This window comes from Eumetopias jubatus, unplaced genomic scaffold, assembly GCF_037043125.1.
Source record: "Eumetopias jubatus isolate StellerSeaLion01/CBP00866 unplaced genomic scaffold, mEumJub1_p1.0 scaffold_9, whole genome shotgun sequence".
NCBI classification, from domain to species: domain Eukaryota; kingdom Metazoa; phylum Chordata; class Mammalia; order Carnivora; family Otariidae; genus Eumetopias; species Eumetopias jubatus.
Genome location: NW_028274815.1, coordinates 71,725,417 through 71,742,254, shown reverse-complemented (window position 1 = coordinate 71,742,254; position 16,838 = coordinate 71,725,417). Strand labels below are relative to the sequence as shown.

General features: G+C 45.4%; 1 protein-coding gene across 2 annotated transcripts in view; it reads right to left on the bottom strand.

The window, feature by feature from the left end:
• LHCGR (luteinizing hormone/choriogonadotropin receptor) overlaps positions 1-15,288 on the bottom strand; it is a 60,685-nt gene extending 45,397 nt beyond the window's left edge. For both annotated transcript variants that reach the window (XM_028104057.2, XM_088026206.1), the window contains exon 1: positions 15,134-15,288. In XM_028104057.2, coding sequence (XP_027959858.1) covers positions 15,134-15,288 — 155 coding nt within the window. The remainder of the gene's footprint in view (positions 1-15,133) is intronic.
• Between the last annotated feature and the right edge of the window lie 1,550 nt (positions 15,289-16,838).

The window sequence follows — 16,838 nt, the reverse complement described above, 5'->3', positions numbered from 1 at the left end:
ATTCTGACACTGATACTTAAGGGAACCTGTGTAAGGATTTTCTTCAAGGCATTGTGGCAGCAGGGGGGGTTGGATGCAAACTGAGTGTCCATTACTGAGTGGGAGAATGGTAGTGTGGACAGTACATACCTAACTAATAGGTCAGCAGCTAGAAGCAAGAGTCTAAAGGCACACAGAGCAGCCTCTGTGGATCTTAGAGTCATGGTAGCGAGAGCAACAAGTAAGAAATTGATGATATAAAATCCTACTTGCAGAATTAAAATACATGCACACAAAACATTAGATATTTTAATGGAAACACCTAAGCACATATTAGGATGGTTGCCTATGGCAAGTTGAAAGGAAGTGACAGAAGGGGATAAAATAAATAACTAAAAGCAGAGCGACTTTGAATGGACTAGAGATGATGTTGCTTGCATGAGGAAGTGTGATTGACCTAGCCCTCTGAATCTGAGAGACAAAAAAGAAAAAGAAAGTTTTGTTTTGATGTATTGAGTCCTCCCCTGCTTTCCTTCCCTCCCTCCTTCCTTCTTTTCTGGTTTTGAAATTAGGCCTATGTGTATTCCAAGAATTGTGTGAACTTGAGGAACTCCTGTGGAAAAGCCTAGCAATATCATTTGCTACAAAGCAGCAGCCAAAGAGAACTGGGGACAAAAGATCAAGGGCAAGGACAGTTCAGTGGCTCTGCTGTCCAGGGTCAAAAAAGGAATGAAAGCTATGCATAAAGCAAAGACAAATAAAAGAGGGACAGAGCCTTTTCTGTCTCAGACAAGAGTGTGACAGTCCCAAACCATGCAGCTCAGACGGTGGTAAAGAGCCAGGCTACTGGGCAAACGTGAAGTTGAGCTTGCAGGGTGGAAAGTTCTCTCTGCCTCCTAAATAGCGAGATGGTTACGGAAGTCCATGGTGGGGGGATGCTCCAACTATTTTTATTACATTTCACAGCTCTTTTCTTTTTCTTTCCCCTCCCTTGCCCTCCCCCCCTCCTTCCCTCCTTCCTGCCTCCCTCCCTCCCTCCCTCCTTCTTTTCTTTTCTTTTCTCTTCCTTTTCCCTCCCTCCGCCCTTTCTCTCTCTTCCTTCCTTCCTTCCTTTCTCCCCCCTCCCTCCCTCCTTCTCCTTTTCTTTTTTCTTTTCTTTTCTTTTTTCTTTTCTCTTTTCTCTTTGAAAAGACGAGACCTTTTCCCATATGACACTTTGTTTTTAAATGAATGGATGATACAACACGGGTGACACCTGGATTATGGCCAAATCCCACTTTGCCCAAGTGCCTGTGCCACAGATGTTGAAACAAAAACAGGATGACAGAGTCTGCCTTATTTTCATCAAGTATGAAAACTCCATTTATTCCTGAATCCTGTCTGCAAGTCCCCAGCCTTTCCAGTTATGGGCTAAAGTTGTTGTAGAAGCATCCTTTACCCCTTTAGGATTGGAACTAAGCACTCACCCTAGTTCTGGGATGCTGTGATTGGTCGTGACTCAGGTGGAGTCCTGTGTCTTTCTGCATTGTCTACACTAAGCCTAACAATATTTGGAGGGCAGGAGTACACCTGCAGTGTCTTGAGTTACACTTGCTTCCCCTGACGCCATGTTGGTGCTTGTTTTTGCCTTGAGTCCTTATCCTGTAGCCTGCCTGGTCTCCCCAGAGTCCACCTAGGAGTGGAGCCCCTTCCATCTTTCTCTTCAGTCACCAGATCCTGATCCCTATATCTCTGCTTCTTAAAAAACATTTCTGACCTGGAACAGTTCCTACTTGCTCTCTGGTTAGGTTCAACCTAGTATCTCTCACTGCTGGGTTCTGACTTTCAAACTGGGCCCCTGGCACAGATAGAGACTCTTTGCTGGGGCTACCCAGTTGGGTTAGCTCCTGTAGAGGATGCTGTGGTGGGCTGCCAAAATCATCCTTCAGGACTGAGGCACTCATCCCCCCAGAGGCTGGGAGAGGGGGCAGCTGAAGCCCCTAAATAGTTGTTCTCCTGGAATTACCCTCAGCCTAAAATCGCCACCTCATCCAAGATCACATCTTCTCTCCTGGGCAGCATGTATCCAATGACTGGTCAATGCAGGGTGAGGGCCTGGCCCCTTTGCCTCAAGGTGGGACTCGTCAGAAGGGTGATCCCACCTTCAGAGCTCCTTCCCATCTACTCTTTCACCTGGGCCCCAGACTCACTCCCCTTCCCAGCCAACCCCAATTGCCAGGCCACCAGTGCATTTTGTGTCAGAACTCAGCACCAGGGGACAATTTACAGATAAGCAACTAGCATTTACATAAACTCAATCACCTTGAAAAGGATGATGGCACATTATCAGGTCCTCCTTAATTGTTCCTAATGTCTCCTGAATACTCAAGCGTGGGGCTTGAACACCTCTTACTTTTTTCTTCGGAGTTTAAGGACACAGAAAACCTTGGAAGGAGCCAGTTTGTCTAGCTCACTGGCTGGTTAACGAACCCTCAAGAAAATGTTCGCTGGCAGAATTTCAGAGTCAGGAGGGCTGTCCTCCTCCCCGCCTTAGTGAAATCCAGGATTTAGAAATCCTTGCTCATAAAAACCTATCAATGGGATACATTTGCATTATCAAAGGGTTCTTTGTTTTACAAAAGGATTCCATGGACGGTTCCTTTAAATAGCAAACTCCCTAGGTGAATGGAAAATATAGTTCCAATTGACACACTCTCTCCTTTTAAAGACAGGTATTGCATGAAGTCAATGACAACTGTAGGTTCCCCACCTCCCTTTGGTCTTTAAGAGCTTGGATTGCATCAGGGTTTCCGGGGCAGGACCACCTACCGAAGCGCATGGGCTGAGCAGGGCCAGAGGAAGATGAGAGCCAGGGAAAAAGTCCTGCACCAAACAGAGTCCCCAAAGACTGGGTGGAGTCCTAGGTATCTGGTCAGAGCCTTTACCTGCCCAGCACAGCAGAAATGAAATATTTTTTATTCACTTCCTTCTAATTATTTAGAAAAGCCATCTATATTATCGATTTAAGAAAGCTACAAACATCCATGCATCTTTCACAGACAATTAGTTTATTGCTAGAGCTATACACCCTGAATTTTAAAATGCTACCAAATTAGAGGGAGGAAAAAGGACAGAAATCAGAGATGCTCAAAGCCTTTTTGCCTAATGAACTCGTCGAAATGGGAGGGGAAAGCATTACCTTATTTAACAGAATGTTAATGTTTTTGTATTTATAAGAACTTGATCTAAATTCAACAGAGACTTAAGAATGTGTTCTTTTCAAGGTGGCTCAGTAATTATAATAAACTTGCTTTCATCTTGGAATGAAATAAAAATGGCTTCCCCCTTTCCAGATGATTTTAAATCATTGCGTTTTCAAATGCATTGATCTACTTGGCAACTTCATTACTGGGTGTGTCTTCATTTATTGGCCTCTTGTCTTCCACATTTACCTACAGGGAGCTGAGATGTCAATGTTACCTGAAATATGAAGTCAGTATAGATGGACACTCAATTTGTTAAGTTTTACATCTGAAAATTTGGGGAATGCTCCTTAAAAATACATCCAGGTGGTTTTGATTGACCACTCCTTTAAACACTTAACTGTATTAGACTCAAGGAATCAGAGGAAAGGGCTGCTTGCAAGTGGTTTGGTCCAACTCCTCATTTTATAGACGAAGAATCTTCAGCTAGGAAAAGAGAAATGATTTCCCTGAAACCACGTGGTGATTCCGTGGCAGATCTGAACTAGAACATAGGTCACTTCGTTCCTGGTCCTGTGCTGTGTCCTTCACTAATCAAAGCACATCAGTGCTGTTCCTTTGGAGGTTTTGTTGATACACTCTGCTACACAATCCTTTGGTTCTTGGGTGAAAACTTAGCCTTCTGACAGAACCGTCAGCTTCTGGAGGCCATGTGCTCACAATCTTAAACTCCAAAGATGCTGCTCAAATTCCTGTTCCTCCATGAGCCTACCAGACTGGGTTGTCTCTCTTTCCCGTATCCTCCTCAGCAAGAATGACTACTCAGTTTTTTCCCTGCTGTACTGTTATTTGAGAATTTACCAGTTACCCCGTATGACTGTTTCCTCTGTTCCACTACTGCGTGCCCATTCTCTGGCAGACCCTGCCTTCACAACTGTCTCTTGCTTCCAGCCCCTTTATTCCTTTCCCACTGCCAAATTTCTTGGGCATTCTTTTCTCCACCCCGAATAGTCCTTGACTTGGTTTCCCCTCAACCCACCCTGGGTTTCCCCTAACAGGTCTAGATTAATCTTCCTGATAACTCCCACCATGATACTATCATACTCAGTTATCTTCTGTGCCTCCCCTTGGCCTGCCTACTATCTATGCATGTCTCAGCCTGCAGGCCCTCCAAATAAAGGCTCAAACCTCATTTGCTAGTCCTGTCACCCACTATTCCTCTCACATAACCCATACAATAAACTTTTGCTGCCCAATCAGGCAGCCACCAGCCACACATGGCCATTGAGCACTTGAAACACGGCCGGTCCGAATCGAGATGCACTGTAAAGTGTTCCATACATACCAGCTGTCAAAGACTCGGCAAGAAAAAAGGAATAAAGTATCTCATGAATAACTTTTGTACTAATTACATGTTGAAATGATAATATTTTGTACATGTGGATTAAATGAAATATTTCACTGAAATTGATTTCACCTTTTAAAAGCTTTTTAAATGTGGCTATTAGAAAATGAAGATCACACACACGATTGACATTATATATGTATTTTTAAAGGTTTTATTTATTTGAGAGAGAGAGAATGAGAGAGAGAGAGCATGAGGGGGGGAGGGTCTGAGGGAGAAGCAGACTCCCCGCTGAGCAGGGAGCCCGATGTGGGACTCGATCGTGGGACTCCAGGATCATGACCTGAGCCGAAGGCAGACGCTTAACCCACGGAGCCACCCAGGCGCCTGACGTTATATTTTTGCTGGACCGTGCCACCTTGGACAAATCAGCCTATTGTACTTCCTGAACTTGCCTCCCCCTTTTCTGCCTTCATTTACACGGTCTCCACCATCTGGCACATCCTCCCTCCTCTGCTGGTTAGCTCCTACCTTTGGTTAAAGGTCTCTCTCTCAGGTGCTCTGTACTTTCCAGAATATGCCATCATCACCAACTGCATATGCTTTCTCTCTGGAAGCAGCATCGTGGGGCAGTGAAGACTATAGACTCTGAAGCCAGAATGCCTGCATTCAAATCCCAGCTTCATTCATAAAACACTGATGATACTAACTACCCCAGCGATTTTTGAGATTAAATAAGGAAATGTTTATATAATACTAATACAGCATCTAACACAAGATAAGAGCACAGTAAGTACTTCTAATTCACAGCTGCTTACTGTGAAGGATTCAAGCTACCCCAGCTACTTCTAGCATCAACTCTAACTTCCTTGTCAAGGGGAGGGGTTTAGTGAGGGTGGGGGCTGGTGGGTTCAGAACATTGGAATGGACTCTTCTATTTGTCATGAGTCATGCTTTAATCTATAAAATATCTGTGACTTGTCCCTGACTCTTAACTTTCTGCTGATTATAGATAGGACAACCGAGAGGGAGGGTAAATACACCCACTTGGTACCTTTCTTTTGGGCTCAGGTATCTCTTCAGGTGTCATCTGATAGCCCTTTTAAGAAACGATAAAGAAAATTTTCCATTAAATGTTACAATCCTAGAGAACCACTCTGCAGAGTTCTCACTTGCTCACTGACTTTAAAAAGTTCAGTCAGTTGGAACCCTCCCATAGGGAAGTACAATTTGGGTGACTCTCCTCCAAGACAGACTTTCCAGAGCACCCAAGAAACTGTGAGGAGCTTATGAATTATACCGTGAACCAAAATTTTCAAGAAGATTGACTGGATAATGGATTTTCCAAGTCATTTGTGCAACAACTAAATTAAAAATATAAAGCCTCCGAGGAAAACGGTAAACACATCTAAGCCCTTACTCAAAACCCATTTAAAGTTTTCTAAAGACACAAAGCAAAATAACCCAGTCTTTACCCCCTAAACTGAATTCTTCTAGCAATAATATAACATGACAAGAATAACTGTGGTAAATAAAACTACATGTTGAATTCTCCTCAGGGAACATCTGCATCATCTACAATCATTTCTCAAAAGTATTTTTTAGAAGCTGAGAATATTATGTTGTCAGGACAGTGATACTGAAGATATGCTTCAGGAAACTCATTGCAAGCTCCAGTTCCAGACACTTACAAACTTTTTTTTTTTTAAGTGAGCCTGTAAAAGCTGGTTGCAACTGATATACTACATACTTTTAATCAATCTGAGGATGGATTTAAGGTGAGTGAAATGGGGCACCTGGGTGGCTCAATTGGTTAAGTGTCTGCCTTTGGCTTGGGTCATGTGGGATCAAGACCCGCATCGGGCTCCCTGCTCAGTAGGGAGTTTGCTTCTCCCTCTGCCCTCACCCTGCTCATGCTCGCTCTCTCTCTCTCTCAAATAAATAAAATCTTTAAAAAAAATGCCTGATATTACTGGCATGTGTGCCTTCACTTTTCACTAACTCCTCAGCTCTGGTGGACACCAATTTTTGTGGCTGTCTTGCTCAAAAATGCCCCTTCTTTAGAAGCATCTCATTGTGGGAGCATTTCATTGACTGTGAGCCTATGCTCTTGCCTTGGGGGTGGGGCCTGAGGCAGTCAGATTCTCTTTCTCTCCCTCTCTCTCTCTCTCTCTCTCTCTCTCTCTCTCTCTCTCTCTCGGGGATTTCAGACTTGTAATAGACAGGACTCTGTGGAGCCGACTCATTGTAAAGGTGGAATCCAGAGAAATGGGAATTGATCTCTTGCTGCGAAAATGCCAAATGCTTCCTGGATCTTGCCCACATCCTTCTACCTTCCTCCTTATTCGTCTATCAAGTTAACCTCTGATGATTAAATTTGTCAGAGTTGATTTCCGGGGCTTACAAATAAGAAAAGCCTTAACCAGAGCCCCGCTGACCTTTCCTGGGGGAAGTAATGCTCTGTTCCGTTGAGGATCCACAGTGCGGGGTGTGTGCTGGTGGTCAGTGAGAGAGCAGAAGGCTCTGAATAGTGATTCCCCGGTGGCCTCTCCAAGCTGGTGTCAGAGAGCAGGACTGAGCTTTTGGGAGGACCACACTGGTCTGGCTGCCCCCTAGAGATCGAGGCTCAGAGAACTACAGCTCAAGCGATGCCTCCACCGAGGTTTCTTCATTACTCAGACTAGAAGGGCTGGCCCCCTTTTCTGAACTCCTACCAGACTTGGTTTATAACCTTCCCCACCTTCTGCATTTCTCTGCAGTCATCTCTCTCTCCTATGGCTGAAGACTAGAAGCTCTTGGAGGGCAGGGGCAGTGTCTACAGATTCTGCACATTGTCCTGTACGCTTCAGTTTGTAGTTCCCAGATGGTCTACAGGTCTGCCCTGAAGGTCTTCTGTGTGTCAGCCTGAGCCTTGGGATAGGGAATGGGGAAAAGTAAGGATCCAGAATAGGTCGGGTGCTCTAGCTGGATACACAGGACTAATCCAATTGAACAATAGAAAACAGCCTCTAATCAGGTGTTAGGTGGCATGTTTGAAAGGCAGCTCAGCCTGGGCTGAAAAGACTAGCATATCAGACACCAGGCAATAATGAGCTCTGCTATTTTGAGATTCTAACTTATTCATTCTCCAGGTTGAGAAGACCTAGTAGGTCATTTTCTCTAATTAACACCTCCCAGGAACAAAACTGTTCCACCAGGCTTGCCCCTTGGATGAGAGGTATTTTCTGTTCAACCTCATACCCCAGCTGTGGGTTTGCAGTCTTCTCTGTACCATCAGATTGTTACAATCACACTTTGTAGTTATGTGGAACCTTTATTTCCCGGTACTTTTGGCTCTGCCGGCTTGGCTCATTTATCTTCACTACAGTCTGCCCCGCTCAGGGGCAGGAACCATCCCGCCCCTTTTATAGACGGTGCAGAGGTTTTATCACTGGCCCGAACCCACGGTGCAAGTTATGGGAGGGAGAACTTGTGCTAGAACTCGGGTCTGCCCAGTCTTTGTCTTGTTGATCAATTCAGATACTTAGAAGGCTGCCTTGGCCCCTACCTTGTCATACTAGAGCAGCCTTACCCCTGTGGGCTCAGAAATCCTGTCTGTTGCGGCTCCTTAAGTAGAATTAGGAACCCAGGGGTCACCTCATTTCATCAGGGTCAAGGACAAATGTCACAGCAGCAAGGGGGGAAGAAAACCAAAAAAACCCCTTCATTCTGAAAGTTGAGTTTTACTTAAATTGGGCTTTTCTGAATTTGGCTCAGGTGGCATTAAAGAGCTGTGGTTCAGGACCACACAGAGAACAGCTGTAAGTGGTTTGCTGAGTGGGAGGGGGTGTCCTCTCCCTGTGAGGCAGAAGCTGGGAGGAAATGAAGCCCATGGAGAGAAGCTGTTAGGAGCTGCCCACCAAGGCAGAGAGCCCACCTGCCTGGTGGGTGGGATTATTTTAATTCTCTTAAAAAAATAGCTGGTGAGAAATTTGCTAAAATCTGCATTAAATATGATTTTTCGCACGCCAAGGGGAGCTCCCAGAACAGAATACATATGCTTCTGTGGAGCCAGCCCCCTTGGGTCTGAAAGTGAGCAGCAGGGTCTCTCTCCACCACCATGACTCACCTGACTTTAAAGTTCCGTATGTAAGATTACAGTTACACACAGCCAAGACACCGTCCGGTGCAGCCACTCTGATAATTTACATTTTGGAAGAAAAGCTTTTGTGCCTCATTTCAAGACATGAAAAGAAGCCAAACTGAGAGGCTTGGGAAGAAGATAGAGGGGGGTAAAGGAGCAAAACTCGAGCCCTGAATTAGTCTGACTTACTGCTTTTGAAATAAAAAAGAACAAGGCAGGAAAAAAAACCCAAGGAATTGTTGCTCTCCAAGAGGGGAGCTGGGTCTGATGCCAAAGGAATTGGTGTGTGAACCTTTTTGGCTCTACACTTCCAATGAGATTTTGGGAACTCTGTTGCTTGCCTTTTTAGTGTCCTGCTAGGGGCCATCATTCACTGTCCCCAAAAGGATGATTTTTAAACTAATAAAATCTGGTCCTTGCAAAGCTTCCCCCACGGAGTCTGTTTATAGGCACAGCCAGGTTTAAGAATTGCCTTGAAGGTGTGGCTGGGAGACTTGAGTTAGAACTGAGGTTCAAGATCAACCTCTACCTTGGGCCTTTGCTTTCATTGGGTGTGTGGGGGCGGTGATGTTAGGAGCTGGGACATGAGCTTTATGAATTTGGAGATTTTTTTTTTTTCCCCGGGTCAGGCCCATCTACATGGAAGCTGAGGGCAGGGCCAAGCTGTTGTACTTGCAAGAACTTGGTAGGCTTCTCCATGTCTTGTAAACTCTTACCTTGCACCCTGGACTGGGAACCCATTGGTCTCAATCTGGGCTCCTAGGGGATTGTTTTGGTTGGTTTTAATGGATCCTGGGCTGAGGATTGATTTTTCTCTAATAAGTGAATTAAAATAAATAAATAACAAAAATCAAAGCAGTTTGGATGGCATCATTTGCCATATAGTCTTGCTTCTTTGAAGCTGATATGTTTACTCTGCCTGTTCAGAGGATAGACTGGGGGTCTGCGAAATCTAGAACCTAGATGTTGACACAACACAAAGAACTCCCTCCATGACCCACAGCACCTCCTCATCTCCCCATCCTGTAGGATGGAGATTTTTAAAATGATGTTTAGATGCAGTACATGCTAACTAATATACATTTTTGTGTGTGTGTGTTGGCTCATTGTTCCTATTCAGCTGTTTACTCAGTTTGATAATCATAGTAGTTCAATAAACACTTGAATGTGTGTTGAATATGTGCTGAATGTGAATCATAATACCCATAAAATTCTGGGATTCCTAAGTGGAATAGGATCTCTTCAAGTGGTTGTGGTTCTTACATTAGCACAGTGATTCAAAACCAAGGGTGGGGGTGGATGTTGCCCCCTATGGGGCATTGGGTAAATGTCTAGAGCCATTTTTGGTTGTCATAATTCCGGAGGACAGACAGTATGACCGGCATCTAGTAGGTGGAGGCCAGGGATGCTGCTAAACATTTTATAGTGTACAAAACAGCCCTTCACAATAAACAATTATTAGGCTCCAAATGTCAGTTGTGCTGAGGTTAAGAAACCCTGCTCTAGCAGAAGAGGCTTATTTTGAATAAATGGTTACATTATGGCAGGGTATGTGCAAAAATATAGGTAAGTACAGGGTATCAAAGGATGCCTGTATGGGAAGGAGGAGACATTGGAGAAAACTTCATGGGGAAGTGACTCCAAGTCATGATTTTTACTTAATGTCTTTGTAATCAGTTGTCCAAGAATGACTCTGATTGAAAATTTATTAGTTAAGAACTATATATTGGGATTTTTGTTTTGTTTTGTTTTTGCACAACCCTCTGGGTAATGTAAGCAAATGTTTCTGATGATTTTATATTTTCCTTTAAAAAAATTCCCCTAAGAGCCTGGGAGAGACTTAAAAAGCTCAAATCCATTCAGCTTTAATCTTTGCTTCTCAGCAAGGAATCTGAATCTACTCTAACCTGGTGTTCTTCCACTGGGACTCTTCTTCCTTTCTCTCTTTCAAGGTTCAGCCCCATAACCCTTTGCACGTGAAGCCCTCCCTTGGAGATTTCAGTCCGTAGTAATTACTTTGTTCTCTGAATTCCTAGACCCTTGTTGCCTCTCTCCCTGGCCACAGCACTCTCTTGTGTGTGTTTCTATCTAGATTGTGGACTCCTCGAGGACTGGGACCCTGCCCTCCACCTGTACATCCCTCTACAGCATTGAATGATTTTCACAGAAGGTACAAGAAGGAGAAATACATTCAGGAAAGATGTCAGGAGACTAACATCTTCCTGTAACATTGGATTGATAGATACAGCACATTTTATCCTTCCAAAGTCTTTGGATTATGTCTTTTTTTTAAAGATTTTATTTATTTATTTGAGAGAGAGAGAGAGAATGAGAGACAGAGAGCATGAGAGGGAAGAGGGTCAGAGGGAGAAGCAGACTCCCTGCTGAGCAGGGAGCCCGATGTGGGACTCGATCCTGGGACTCCAGGATCATGACCTGAGCTGAAGGCAGTCGCTTAACCAAATGAGCCACCCAGGCGCCCATGGATTATGTCTTATAATAAAGTTTAAAGTTTAATCTTTGTTCAGTAGGCACGACATGGAAAAAATAAATTGCCATTATTATTATTAGCATTTTCTAACTAACAGATTTTTCAGAAGCTGTTCCCATATCAAGAAGATCAACCTTTCTGTTGTCATAGAGACAAAGATCTTTATATAACCATGGCAAGGTGAAAACATTTTTTTCCCTCTCCTTCCAGTTGTCTGAAACTAATAAGAAAAGGAAAAGGAAATGTTTTAAATCATTTTTTTCTTTTACTCCCCCCCTCATTAGAATGAATGAACATGTGGGAGGCTATTTTTTGTATCACATTTTAGATTTTAAATACCTAAGTTTTTAATAAAACATGGAAGAGGTAGAAAGATATGAATGATTGAACAGTGCCATTTTCCAAATTTGCAAACAGTAGGCTTGTCAATGACAATCGTAATCCATATTCCTTTTTCCCCCCTTTAAACCAAATAGTGGACTTTATATGGAAGTCTTACAAGGCAGACTTCCAAGGCCTGGAAGATTAAAATACAAGCTAGCAGCTACTGAGAGGCAATGATGAATTCTAAAATGCTGTGCAATAATACTTGGCTCCTCCAACCCCCAGAAACAAGAGTGCTGTCCTTTTTTCTGCAGAGTCAGATCCTGTGCGTGACTTCGTGTAAGACCCTATCTCTCTTCTTCTGGGTGCCTTCTTTCATAATTTCAGCTTTCTTTTTCTGGCGAACCCCTGATAATTTGTTATTCATAACAGTTTTTTCCTATCTTGTAATTATGGTTTACCATTTCACTCATTCATCGTCAAGGAAAGAGGATTTCAGTATGAAGCTGTTCACTTTTCCTGTCTTCTGCCTCAATGTGAAGTTATACCTTCATCCATGCCCCCAGGACTCAGAAGCATCCCTCTCTCAGATTAACCCTTCCCCTGTGATCTGAGACGACACTCTTCTCCCACCCTCACAGAGATCTTACTCCATCAAATATATTCTCCCCCAGCCCTCCTGTCTTCAGTCTGTCCTCCATGCATTCCTTCCCTTATTCCTCCTTGAAGACAAAAACGAACAAAACCTTTTCTCAATCCTGCATATTTTCCATATGTATCAGAGTTTGGGCTTTTAATTTTATCATAGCTGCCTTTTGCAATAAATAGGTATTTTGTATGTGTGTGTGTGTTGAGGGGGCATGGGGAAGGAAAGTATATGGCAAAGGAAGTTGAAAACATACTCTTGCTTTCCACAAGATTATATCCTTCATGGAGAGTAATATCTTGGTTCTCAAACTTTAGCATGCATCAGAACCACTTGGGGAGCTTGTTAAAACACCAGCTGTTGTACCACATCCTCAGAGTTTCTGATTCAGTAGATTGGGGGTGGGCTCAAGAGTGTGCTTTTCTAACATTTCCCAGGTGATGCTAATGGTGCTGGTCTAGGACCACGTTTTGAGTAACATTGCCTTAAAGGAACTACCCTCCTATCCCTTCTTATGTATTTCTCTTGGTATATGGATGGATGTTGAGGTCACTTTATTGTGCCAAGATGGTTCTCACCTAAAGGAGGATTACCTGATGTTCAGGAATCCTGACCTTGTGAGGGGTAGCATGCTTGCTGACCTAAGGTGTCTAAATGTCTAGAAGATACTCTTAGTGTGGATGCCAAGATAGTGGCAGGGGTATTTTCTTAGGAAATACTTAGGAAAGGGTATTTTCTTACAAAGACAAGCAAATATAAAAACACAATTAACAGTCTTTGCTACTCAATAGCAAAAGGGGACCTTGGTCAGGTTATTCCAATTCTTTGGACCTCAGTTTCTTGAAGTCTGTATGATAAGTACTGGGCGAGTGAGAAAGGCTATTAGTGGCACAATCATTCATAAGAGCAAGACGGGAGGTTTGTCAGGGAAGGACAAGGGCTGGGACTTGGAAGGCAGGTCCATGAATTTGTTGATTGATTGAAACCAATTCTATCAGCATGGTCCTCACCTTCAGGGAAATGAGCTGACAAGGTAATTAATGGAAACTAATTAATATAAACCCCTCAATCTTTAAACTGTATCTCTCAACTGCAAACATTCCCTGAAGGCCACTAACTTTATTCATCTATTTATTTATTTATTTATTTAGAATCTCTCTCTTTCTTTAAAGATTTTATTTATTTTATTTATTTGTCAGAGAGAGAGAGAGAATGAGAGAGAGCGAGCACAAGCAGGGGGAGCGGCAGGCAGAGGGAGAAACAGGATCCCCGCTGAGCAAGGAGCCCGATGTAGGGCTCGATCCCAGGACCCTGGGATCATGACCTGAGCTGAAGGCAGGCGCTTAACCGACTGAGCCACCCAGGCGCTCCCAAGGGAGAGAGAGAATCTTAAGCAAGCTCTACACCCAGTACTGGAGCCCGATGTGGGGCTGGCTCTCTCAACCCTGAGATCATGACTTGAGCCGAAATCAAGAGTGGGATGCTTAACTGACTGAGCCACCCAGGCACCCCATGAGCATAGACCACTAACTTTTTGAGGGGAGAGGCTCAGCTCCTCAGGAGGGAGGGGAACTCCCTTCATGAAGTGGACTCCTGACTGACTGCTGGGGCCCAAGGAGAGGTGGGGGATTTCCTCTTTCCTCCCCAAGAATGGAATTTCATCACTGCCAATGGTTAGAATATAACCACAGCCCCCACCAGCCTAGTGCCTTTTGGATACTTTTACAGTACTTTTCTTTCTTCTTTTCTTTTAACAACTTTATTGAGATATAATTCATATGCCGTAATATTCACCCATTTAAAGTGTACAGTGCAATGGTTTTTAGTATGTCCGTGGAGTTGTGCAATCATCACCACTATCTAATTTTAAGCAACTTTTGTTATCCCCAGAAGCCACAGCCGTTAGCAGTCATTGGGCCTTCACCCCTACCCGGCAGCTACTAATCTGCTTTCTATCTGGACATTTCATGTAAATTAGAATCATATAATGTGTGGTACCTTTTCTCTTCTTTTTTTGTTAAAGATTTTATTTATTCATGAGATAGAGGGAAGGAGGTAGAGAGAGAGAGAGAGGGAGAGAGAGAGAGAACAAGTGGGGGGGAGGGGCAGAGGGAGAGGGAGAACCAGACAGCCCCCCTTCCATGGGAGCCCTATGCGGGGCTTGATCCCAGGACCCTGAGATCATGACCTGAGCGGAAGACAGACGTTGGACTGACTGAGCCACCCAGGCGCCCCATTGTGTGGTACCTTTTTCTAAATCGAAGAGAAGAGACCAGGGTGACACTCTGGTACACTAGCACTGAAGGCCCTTCGTCTCTCCACACCATCACGTCAGTAAACAACTTCCTCCACCTGCTTGCTGATGTATGCAATTCTTTTAATCACCTCTGTAAACGGGAGGCCTGGGTGGTGTGTGGGAGGTGTGACACAAGGCACACCTTGATCAGACAACCAGATAGAACTGCAAGTGCGTCTGGGAAGGGGCAGAGCAGTGGCTCGTATGCTTACTAAGGGGCGCCTGGGCACTGGTTGGGAGAGGCGGCCAGCCAGCAATCCCGGTTGAGTGACTAGGTCACCCCTTGCCATAGGGCGCGCCACCCCACGCCTAGAGGAGCGCAGGGTGCCAAAGGCCACAGTAACCTTCACCGCGCTGGCTGGCGCAAGGGTCAAAGACGGAGACAGCTGCTGATTGAGAAGCATCACACCCGGCCCCCTTCCAGCAGCGGCAGGGAGCAGGACTTCCCCCGTGGCTTCTGGGCAATTCCACGCCCCTTGCCACAGCCCCGACGGGGGATATCGGGAAATCTCGGGCCTGGGGTCGCCAGGGGCTGCAGGGTGCGCCGGCAGGCGGGGCCCCCACCCAAGGCGCGGCGCGGGATGGCAAAGACAGTCCCTAAGCTTTGCCTTCTCACCACTTTAAAAGGTGGAATTTGATAGGGCGAAGCCGTTTTCTCCAAGCTTCCAGGTAAAGGGGGCCAAAGAGTAGGGAGACAAAGTGGCCCGGAGCGAGCGAGGGTGCCGGGCCGGGGCGCCGCGTACTCACAGTCGGGTGAGGCCGGCCTGCGGGCCGGGGCAGCGCAGGGCGCCGTCGGGCGGGCAGCGGCAGGGCTCCGGGCAGTGCGCCCTGGGGAGCGCCCGCGGCAGCAGCAGCAGCAGCAGCGCCAGCAGCAGCCGCAGCGCCGGCACCCGCCGCCCCATGGCAGCGAGCGTGAGCGCGGGCTCTGGCGGCCGCGCCAGTGCCCTGGCCAGCCCCGGAGTGCCGCCCGCGCCCCTCTCCCCGCCCCTTGGCCTGCCCACCCCATCTCCCGCGCCCGCCCGCCGCCCTCGGCTGCTGAGACCGTTCTGCCCCGACCTGGGGTAGTGGCCAGCGACCCCTCCATCTCCTCCTTTCTGCTGCTTTCCCTGGCCTGCCCTGCCCTCCAGTTATAGGAAGGGGAGTGTGGTAATGGTGAATGCTTCGGACGAGGGCTGGGGAGTTCTGAATTCTCACCCAGGCCCTGCTGCAACCGAGTGTGAAGTTGAGTGAGATTTGTCACTTCCAGGAACTTCTCTTATTTCATCTGTGAGAGGAGCAGACGAATACTCTACCCCGCACCGATGCTTTTCCTCTCCTTGGTTCTCAGCCCTAAAACCTTCCTCCTTCTCGCCCACCAACTCCCTCCCCACAAGTGATCTCTGTCCTCTCAACTTCCCAAGTAATTTCTCTGCATTTTTCTTGGTAGTAACCACTTTTTTTCCTCATGGTATAGCTATTTGAGTCTGTTCTCTATCTCCACTATAGATTGTGTTGTCCTGGAGAGCAAAATCCAGTTCAGATTTATTTTTCTATCCCTGGCTCCTATATGTTAAGTCTCTAATAAAGATTTGTTGAATGAATGAAAGAGTGATGATAATGTACAGCAACTGCCCCAAGGAGAGGCCCCTTACAGGCTAGACCCTGTGACAGGTTCCCCCCCTCCAGTCATGTCTAGACTTCACAGCAAACTCCCGGGGCGTTTGCAGCAAGAAAAATGATGTCGGGAGAGGTTACGTGACTTCCCTAAAGTCACACAGTTCTTAAGTAGTGGAAACCTGTTTGAACTTACATCCATCACCCACTTTATCTTACCGGTGCAAAAAATCACTCTGTGATCTGCATATGAAGGATGTCTCCTTTAGAAAGGAGACAATTTTATGGTTAACTATGGGAACGCATAATTTCCCCTATTCAGTTTCATCATAAAAATGCTTTTCCTTCTGCCTTTACAATGACTCTGTTTGGACTCTGGAAATCCTGGAAGTCTTGCTGGAAGAGGTGGACTTTGAGAGCCTAGAAGGCAAGACTCTACAGATAGGAAGTGAAAGAACAGATTTATTTCTTTCTTATTTGAAACCAACTCTCAAGGTCATACTGACTCAGTCACCAGTATGTAGTCGCTTGTGAGTTTTTTTGCCCAAGGAAGGTAGATTTTTAAAAATTATTATTAAAAAAATGGCTTTCCGCGTATTGTGCTAGATAGCACAAAAAACAAAGCTTATGTCTATAATACTGTCTTTCTTTTTCGAATGCCTCTCTCCAACTGCTTAGTTGATCTCACCCTTTCATACTTCTGCATATGCTATTCATTTTTAAATTTTTAAAAAAGATTTTATTTATTTATTTGACAGAGAGAGAGACAGTGAGAGAGGGAACACAAGCAGGGGGAGTGGGAGAGGGAGAAGGAGGCCTCCTGCTGAGCAGGGAGCCCAAAGCGATGCCATGTGATTAG